This window comes from Panthera leo, chromosome B1, assembly GCF_018350215.1.
Source record: "Panthera leo isolate Ple1 chromosome B1, P.leo_Ple1_pat1.1, whole genome shotgun sequence".
Classification (NCBI taxonomy): Eukaryota; Metazoa; Chordata; class Mammalia; order Carnivora; family Felidae; genus Panthera; species Panthera leo.
Window position 1 is genome coordinate 143,948,019 of NC_056682.1, and position 9,376 is coordinate 143,957,394.

At 43.7% G+C, this 9,376-nt stretch overlaps 1 protein-coding gene across 1 annotated transcript; it reads right to left on the reverse strand.

Annotated features, from left to right (window-relative positions):
• Positions 1-334: 334 nt before the first annotated feature.
• ODAPH (odontogenesis associated phosphoprotein) lies at positions 335-8,483 on the reverse strand. The gene is made up of 2 exons (XM_042933995.1): positions 8,417-8,483; positions 335-699 (listed from the first exon to the last, which is right to left on the reverse strand). The coding sequence occupies exons 1-2, from the start codon at positions 8,481-8,483 to the stop codon at positions 335-337; spliced, it is 432 nt and encodes a 143-aa protein (XP_042789929.1).
• Positions 8,484-9,376: the final 893 nt, after the last annotated feature.

Below are 9,376 nucleotides of genomic sequence, written 5' to 3' on the forward strand. Positions count from 1 at the left end.
TATCGATTTGTTTAAATGCTTTCACTTTAATTTAGAAGAGAGAGCTGAGTCTCCTGGCATTGCAGTCTGTACAGGAATTCTTGGAACCACCCATTTTAGGATTTTATTTGCATGAATATCTTGAGATCTTAAAAAGTTGGGGATAAGAGTAATGTAGTTATCGCTCCTATCTGGCAAACATGAATATCCTGTAAGCCAATATAGTCCATGCAGACATGAAGAACAATTTCTAGTCTGTGGTGTTTAAGATACTTCATGTTCAACTCCAATCATTTTAGTTTGGAAAAAGAAAGCAGGAATCTTTTTAATCTCTTTTCGGAGGTATTGGCCTCTTTCACATCAGCATGTTTGGGGCTTCTCTTTTCTCTCTGCTTTCTTCAGAGGAGCTTCCTCTCCACAGTTTTCTTCTGGGGAAGTATCTATAATGAGGAGTGAGGCGACTGTGTGGCCAAAAGAACGGACGAAACTGAAAACGACGATTGCACTTCCGAGGAAGGAAAGGTCTGTTTGGAAACCTAATGTGGACTCTAGGCCCTTGTGGAAAAAAATGAAAGGGACACTTGGGTGTCCTTGGGACGAGCTGAATCCTCGTCACCGGGTTCCTTATGGTGGGTGGAGGGGTGAGTGTAAAGATCTCGCAGTCTGTAGGGCCTCCATCATCTTGTGAGCCTCTAAGAGGGGTGGCTACTGCTTTTTGTCCTGCGGGGAGAAAGGTGCAAGTCAGCAAAAAGGCCTGATAACAGAAGCAGAAGGGAGATACTTTAGATGGCAGTAGGGCAGAAAGATTGGGAGAGAGAAATAGAGAAGTCTCAAAACAAGTTTGAAAAAACTGCCAAGGTCCAACAGAATGAAACATGAACACACCTCATGATCCAGCAGTCCTACTCTGAGAATTTATCCAAGAGAAATGAATGCATATGTCTTCAAAAGACTACTTCACGAATGTTCATAGCAGCCTTGTTCATATTCATATTATTATTTTTTAAGTAGGCTCCATGCCCAACACGGGGCTTGAACTCAGGACTTTGGGATCGAGAGTCAGATGCTCTTCCCATTGAGGCTTTTGGCTGCCCGCCCCCACCCTTCTTAAGCCTTATTCATATTAGCTCTTAAGCTTGGAAACAGTATAAGTGTCCATCAATAGGAGAAAGGTTAAACAAACCGTGTATATACAATGAAAAGGGGGCAACAAACAAAGGAAGACTTACTAATATGACAACATAGAGGCATCCCACAGATATTATATTGAGCAAAAGGAGCTAGACACAAAAAAGTGCATACTGTAAGATTCCACTTATATAAAGTTCAAGAACAAGGAAAACCCATCTATGGTTACAAAAAATTCTTAAGTAATTAATTTAGGGTTAGGGTAGGTGTTATTTTGTGGAAAAAGAATTCTTTATTTTTTATTTATTTTTATCTTTTTTTAAGGTAGAATTCTTTAGATCTTGTTTCAGGTGGTTGTTATATGGGTATGGAGACACACACACACATTTATATTTACACATACATACATGTACACACATGTTTATATACATACAGACATACATATATGTGTATATGTAAAATGTGATTAGTCTGTACCTCTAAGATTTGTATATTTTATTGTTCATAAGTTATAACCAAATAATGAAAGTTCAGGGGCGCCTGGGTGGCTCAGTTGGTTAAGCATCCGACTTTGGCTCAGGTCATGATCTCACAGTCTGTGAATTCGAGCCCCACATCAGGCTCTGTGCTGACAGCTCAGAGCCTGGAGCCTGTTTCAGATTCTGTGTCTCCCTCTCTCTGATCCTCCCCCATTCATGCTCTGTGTCTCTCTGTCTCAAAAATAAACACTAAAAAAAATTTAAAAAAAAAGAAAATTCAGTGGAGGAAAAGAATTAATGTTAAGAAAATAAGAATAACTGCCCCTCCCTATGAAGGCTATTCATCCAAGGGGTCTGCTTCATTTCCCCTAGCACTGAAATCATTCCCTAAAGAGGGAAGTGGGGGTGGGGGGTGGGGGGGGGCATCTACACACAGGAGGGGAGCAAGTACTAAAAACCAGGATGAAATTAGTTTCTGAGAAGAAATTTGGGTCAAGCTCAAGTGTCAAGGTCTTCTCTATAGAGAACACTCTTCTCTGTATCATCCAATGGAATTGGCTATGAAAAAGTAAGCCCTTCAGAAAATTATTCTTTCACGTTTTTACAAACTTACCAACACAGGCCTGGAAGGGGATGCTATATGTAAATGATGGAAAAACAAATTCCCCACAGAAAGTTGAAAGTACTGAGGCACTTGAAAGAACTGGATTCCCCTCCCCTTTAGAACAACTGAATTCAGATTTCTTGGTTGTGTAGGACATACCTATTTCCTGCTTGTGTTTATAGCCCCTTCTGGAGATTCTGCTTTACCCACAACCCCTGGAAAGGCCAGTCCTACGTATCTTTGACTATGGCTGTTTGGCCTGCTGATAGACACTCACCTCATTCATTGGTTGGTCAGTGACCAATCAGATTCTCATTTAAGGATTTCAACAAAGAGACACAGTGGAAGATGTTAGTGGAAGGTGTAGGGCAGGGACTGGAGTGTTAGGTTTTGTTTGGCCAGTTGAATGATGAGTAAGCAGAGAAGCCAGTCTTTCCATAGATGCCATAAAATGGTAAGGCCTTTCAGAGAAAGAGAGACAAGCGACCATGTGGTAACAGAGTGGTGGTAAGAGTAGCCTTGGTTCTTGACTCTTTAGGGCTGATCCCTCTGAAGCCTGGCTGTGCACAAGGGTCTTAGAAATATCCTTATAATAATCACTCCACCTACTCTTTAAAAAAATTTTTTTTAATGTTTATTTTTGAGAGAGAGAGGCAAAGCATGAGCAGGGGAGGGGCAGAGGGAGAGGGAGACACAGAACCCGAAGCAGGCTCCAGGCTCTGAGCTGTCAGTACAGAGCCCGACCTGGGACTCAAACTCACCAGGTGTGAGATCATAACCTGAGTTGAAGTCAACCGACTGAGCCACCCAGGTGCCTCCTTTTTAAAATTTATTTATTTTGAGAGAGAGGGAGGCAGAGCGTGTGTGCGTGTGTGTGTGTGTGTGTGTGTGCGCTTGTGGGAGGGGCAGAGAGGGAAAGAGAGAGAGAGAGAGAGATTCCTAAGCAGAGCTTGATCTCATGATGGTTAGCTCATGACCTGAGCCAAAAATCAAGAGGCAGATGCTCAACCGACTGAGCCACTGAGGTGCCCCTACTTTATTCTCTTCTTAAGCTGGCTTGAGTGGGTGTCTGTTCCTGAACTGTTGTAACATGAAAGCTTTCTGCAGAGAATCCAGTCAGTGTGGAGAAGCTAGCTTTCTTCTTCTTTCTTCTCCTTCTCCATCTCTTTCTCCTTCTTGTTCTCCTTCTCCTTCTTCTCCTCCCCCTCCTCCTCCTCCCCTCCTCCTCTTCTCCCTCCTCCTCCTCCTCCTTCTTCTTCCTTCTTCCTTCTTTAAAAATTTATTTTAGGGGCACCTGGGTGGCTCAGTTGGTTAAGCCCCTGACTTCAGCTCAGCTCATGATCTCACAGTTCATGGGCTTGAGCCCTGCATCAGGCTCTGTGCTGACAGGTCAGAGCCTGGAGCCTGCTTCAGATTCTGTGTCTCCCTCTCACTCTTCCCTTGCTCTGCTTGAGCTCTGTCTCTATCTCAAAAATAAAGATAAAAAAATTTTTTAAATAATATTTATTTTATTTTTGAGAGAGAGAGAGAGAGAGAGAGAAAGAGAGAGAATGCATGCATGTGAGCCAGGGAGAAGGGCAGAGGGAGAGAGAGACAGAATCTTAAGCATGACCCTGGGATCATGACCTGAGCTGAAATCAAGAGTCAGACACTCAACCAACTGAGCCACCCAGGTACCAGAAACTAACTTTCTTCTTAAACTCCATCTTGACATTTTGTTATTAGATCAGACTTAGCTAGGCCTGAGCTCTGCCTCTCAGTACACTGTATTCCAGCCATTAACAACAAATCAACCACCTACCCCTGTGCTCATCTCATTTCTCAAACCTGAGGCTATTCAACCAAATCTTCCTGCTGACTCTGGGGTGTTAGAGCCTGCTGGGTAGCTTTTCTCTGATTCTGGGATGTCCAGCAGTGTTCACTGCTCTCTCCCGGGGATTTCTAAGAGCTCTATATCAAGATACAAGCTTGTCCTAGTAACCAGCCCAAGAATGTGGGCAGGACCACGTAAAACCATATTCTTCCAGCAAACTAGACACATGATGACTATTGCAGGGCGCTGGTTGACTAGCACAAGGGCTCTAAAATGTGGGAACCAGAGGGATTGATTTGGGAAACTGTACAGGTTAAGGCCACACATTTGGGTGAGGACATTCATGCCATTCATGGTCTCCAACTTTGGCTGAGTTAACACTGCTCACCAATTCTTTTGTTTCTCCTTGTTCTGCTCCATTCCCACTGGCTTCTGAATCTTTGACACTCTTCTCAAAGCCCCTTCAAAATTCTCATTCTTTGTCATTCATTTGAAGAATTTTCTTCAAAAGTCTCTCTACCTTTGTAAGTAGACTACTTAGCTGCATATCTCAGAAAGAAAACTTCAGTGATCTGCCATGAGCTTCTTTGGTTCTTGTCTCTCTCACTTCAGAGAGATATCTACACAGTCATCTACATGCACCCCCTATGGCCCCCCATATTTAATCTACTAGAACCTGACTGTGCTTTCTCTACTCAAGAAAACCTACTTTGGCAAAAATCATTACCGGTCCTGGGCTTTTAACAAACTGGTTCCAGATACCCAAGCACCATTTCCTGTCCTCTTTGCCTGGCTTACTCCTACGCATATTTCATGCCTCATTTCCTCAGTGAGGTCTTTCGTACCCTGAGGCTGGCTTAAAGCCCTTGGCGCTATGCTTCCATACCACTCTGGGAGTCCACTTTCAGAATACTCATCAGTCATGTGATTACTATTCAGTGGTTGTATTTCTCCACTGGAACATCCACATGATCACCCTGTAGACCACATCTCCTTAGCCCTGCCACAGTGCCTGCAGTGGAATTGAATTGATTGAGAGAAATCTCTGTTTCTATAATTGCCAAAGTTACCATCTCCCCACCTCTCAGAGATGATGCGATCATTATAAATAGATGGTTTTCAATATTTAACACACAGACATGCCCCCAAAGGCACTGAATGTCAAAGATGAGAGCCCTTCTGTGACACTAATCAGACCAAAGTAGGTCAAATATTTGAATACAGATTGAGAGGTGCCTGGGTGGCTCAGTCGGTTAAGCGTCTGAGGTTTAGACTCAGGTCATGATCTCACAGTTCTTGGGTTCGAGTCCCACATGGGGCTCTGTGCTGATAGCACAGAGCCTGCTTGGGATACTCTGTCTCCCTCTCTCTTCGTCCCTCCCCCACTCTCTCTCTCTCTAAAAGATAAATTAATAAACATTATAAAAATAAATATAGATTAAAAATATTTATAAGACAGAAGACAATAGTGTTTAAAGCATAGACTCTAGAACCAGGATCGCTGAGCTCTGCCACTTAATAACTGTATGACCGTTGACAGGTTCCTTAACTTTTCTGAGTTTCCTTTTCCTTATTTGTAAAATGGAAAAAAAAATACTACCTACCTCGTTGGCTTGTTGCATTATCTGAATTAAGACACGTAAAGTGTCCAGAACATGTCTGATACGCAGTATGCACTTAGTAGGCATTAGCTACTGTTATTATTAATCTTGAATGTCATGGAAGAAAGATTCTATCAGCACAAAGGCCCATTTTCTTGGGCCCATCTGGTTCCACTGTAGGTATAAAATATGTGTGCTACTGATAGGACTAAAGGGTACAGATGCTATTAGAACAGGACCTTGATGAAAACAGAGATTCTGTTGGTCATGGCTCTGTCCTTAGCACCTACAATATACCTGGCTTAGAGGGGGGTCCAGTACATAGTCAATAAATTGAATGAATGGTCAGGCAGATGTTGAGGGTTTTTCTCTGTAGATTTTGTGAAGCTCATGAGTATTTAATTTCAGTCCCAGAAAATTTGCAATAACTTACATTTAAAATTAGACTATAATAAAAAATCAAGCCAAAGTATCACTTGAAGTTTGGATATCAATTTGAGCGGGTTTATTATAGTCTAGACATGAAATTCATAGCATATCAACAACTAGTACTTTTTTTTTTTTAAGTAAAGATGTGAAGTCCCTTTTCTTTAAAAAAAGAAAAAAAAAACCCAACAGAACAATTACCCGTAGTCTGTGGTTATTTGGGCAGACGATAGCTGGTTTGTAATGAACTGTACTGATTTTTAAGAGAAGTAAACTCATACATAATGTTTAAGTACGCAGTTCTCCCCTTATAAGGCCCATGGAGTCATAGAAAATTCTCATGTGCTTTCAGAGTTGAACCAGAAAGGAATAGAAGTTCTGTGATGAATTTACTCACGACAACTGCAACTCAGGTCATTTTGTAGACTCACAGAATGACTGGCTCTTTTGGTCAAATCTCTAAGCCTACAGGGAAAGCATTTGGAGCCCAGAAAGTGTCACAAAGGCCTCTTTCAATTTTGTGCTATAAAGCCAGTCATTTCCACTGTGTGCAGTTATTGTGTTAGGTGTTATGGCAAACTCGGAGATAATAAAGACACGGGCCTGCACTTGGGAAGTGCTACAAATACATGGATCTGTACTACAGAGCAGAAAGAGGCACGTGTCACGGATGATGTACAAATTGCTATAATTCCGAGATGTCAGAGAGAGAGGTAGCAATTTTTAAATTATGTGTTTCTTTTGTTTTAAGTGTATTTATTTTTGAGAGAGAGAGAGAGAGCGCACGCACATGCATGCCAGCGGGGGAGGGGGAAAGAGAGAAAGACAGAGAGACAGAATCCCAAGCAGGTTCTGCGCTGTCCGCACAGAACCCGACATGGGGCTCAACCTCATGAACCATGAGATCATGACCTGAGCTGAAACCAAGAGTGGGACACTTAACCTATTGAGCCACCCCGGCGCCCCTTTCAATTATGTACCTTAAAAAAAATCTTTGCGGAGCAATCCTGTAGCTGCATTTAAGTGTCATCAGGTGAAGCAGAATTGCAATAAACAGGGGAGGGCAGGGTGAGTTTGGACACCCACACACGACCAGACACGGCACAGATAGGCGAGTGACGAGCTGGAACCAGGGCTGCATGGATAGAGCGAAGCTACATTTGAAGGAGTTTCGATGCCAGCCTGAGGGACAGTGGGGAAGCATGAGCCAAATTCAGAAGTCATATCTCACATTTTAATTGGTGTTTTTTCAGATGTGGATACACCTATGACCTCATTATAGCTTGTTCAGCTATGTATTTACAAAGTTTCCCGAAGAGTGGTTCACTTTCTGGAAAGAAGATGTCATGTAGGTGGCTGGTTGTGTTTTACAATGTCTGTTTTAGATGTCACGTTCAGCAGGTGGTGCTTGGGGGTCTGGTTTTGGGAACGGGGCAGGTGTCATTTGTAATATCTCCTCCCCTTCTGATTGCCAGAGTTCATGCAGAGGTTGGGCAAAGTGACCTCTGGTGGTCTCGCCCCCAGCCTCCGGGTCTCTGCCCCTCTCCTCTGTATGTGAGCTTTGGGGGAGGGGAGATGACTAGGGTCTGGCTGAGCCCCTGCAGAGACCCCAGGGTAGTTGGTTTGATCCTGGGTCTCACCTCCCTGAACAGTATCTAGTGCTGGAACGAAGGTGACTTGTGAAAGAAACAACATTAGACCCAGATCCCCCAGCATCTCTTTCTCTCCTTTCCCTTTCTCCCCTCTTCCCTAGCCTTTTCTCTCTTTCCTCCAGGGGTGTGCAAACCAATTTTAAAGCTCAGGCCACCCGGGAAACCTTGTGATGGGGGAAAGGAAAGAGAATAGGAGCAGTGGAGAAGCAGAATGTAATATAATCCTAGAGAAAGCTATGTTCACTTCGGTAGCCCCAAGACGCAGCTGCCTAGATGTGATTAATTAAAGCAATTAACAAACAGAGATTAAACAGCCACCATGTGCAAATTACTGTGCTGCTGGGGATAGCAAGAGGTGGACCCTGCCGTAATTCAGGGTGGAAACTGTTAGCTTTACAATAATAACAACTGGTATTGGATAGTGTTTTGAGCTGGAAGAGCTTTTCTTGCAAGATAGCTCATTTTGTCCTTATAACCCCCATAATAATTATTAATACTGTCACCTCACATATGAGGAGACTGATGTGAGAAAGGTTAAGTATGTCTGAAGTCACATAGTTAGGGCTGAGACGAGGACTAAGGTCTTCAGATGACAAAATTTAGCTTCTTTCTCCTCAACCACACAGGCTGATGGAAGCTGACAAAATTATGTCCGGTTCATGGATACATATAGTTGTCTTTTCACACAAGTTATTAATTAGGGACCCACAGTAGAATAAGAGCCAAAGCCTTACCTTCTGCCACGGTTACCACCACCCAGCAGACCAATAGCCGGCAGGCGAAGCGGAGTTGGTGAGCCATGGCTTTCCACCCTGAGCAGTCACTGCCCCGAGCCCAAGTTGCTTTAAAGGGGAGCCGGTGAGTCACCGGCAGCCTGATTCAGGTAATTTGCATTTGCTCAGTGGACCACAGGAATCAGGGCCTGCGGTATGAGGGTAAGAAATCAGCAAGGAAATACCAGACAGTGTTTATCAACCAGAAGTTTCTTGGAATGACAGCCAAACGGCATTCATCTATCCTTTGGAGTCAGATTGTGGACAACCACACCCTCACTACCCTTTTAATTCCCTCCAATCTTCTCTGCCCGTAGTGCCCTCTGTTTACTTGTTCTATGGGTCTCCCTGGGCAAGAGAAAGAATCTGTTTAGGGGATACTCAACAGTGCTTCCCTCTGTGTGGTTGACTTACTTTAAAAAGCCAAGCAGGATGGGGAGGGCATTGTCCAAAGTCTTCCTGACCCAGGTGGTTTGAAGAGGCTGTTCACAGGCCTTGGGTCAGAGATTACGGCTTTTTCTTCTCTTCTCTGCTTTTGTCCAGGAGCCAAAGGCAGCAGCGTCACAAAACTATCTTCTCTAGTAGCCATCACGGTCGCTGTCCACACAAACATGGCTATTTTTTTTTTTTAATTTAATGTTTATTTATTTTGTGTGAGAGAAACAGCGTGAGCAGGGGAGGGGCAGAGAGAGAGGGAGACACAGAATGTGAAGCAGGCTCCAGGCTCTGAGCTGTCAGCACAGAGCCTGACGCCGGGCTCAAACTCACAAACCGTGAGATCATGACCTGAGCCAAAGTCGGATGCTTAACTGACCGAGCCACCCAGGTGCCCTCAAACGTGGCCATTTGGTAGATGAACTCAGTGAGCTGTGTTTCCAGGGCTCCTTCTGATTCATCATATTGTCCCTATGATGGACATGG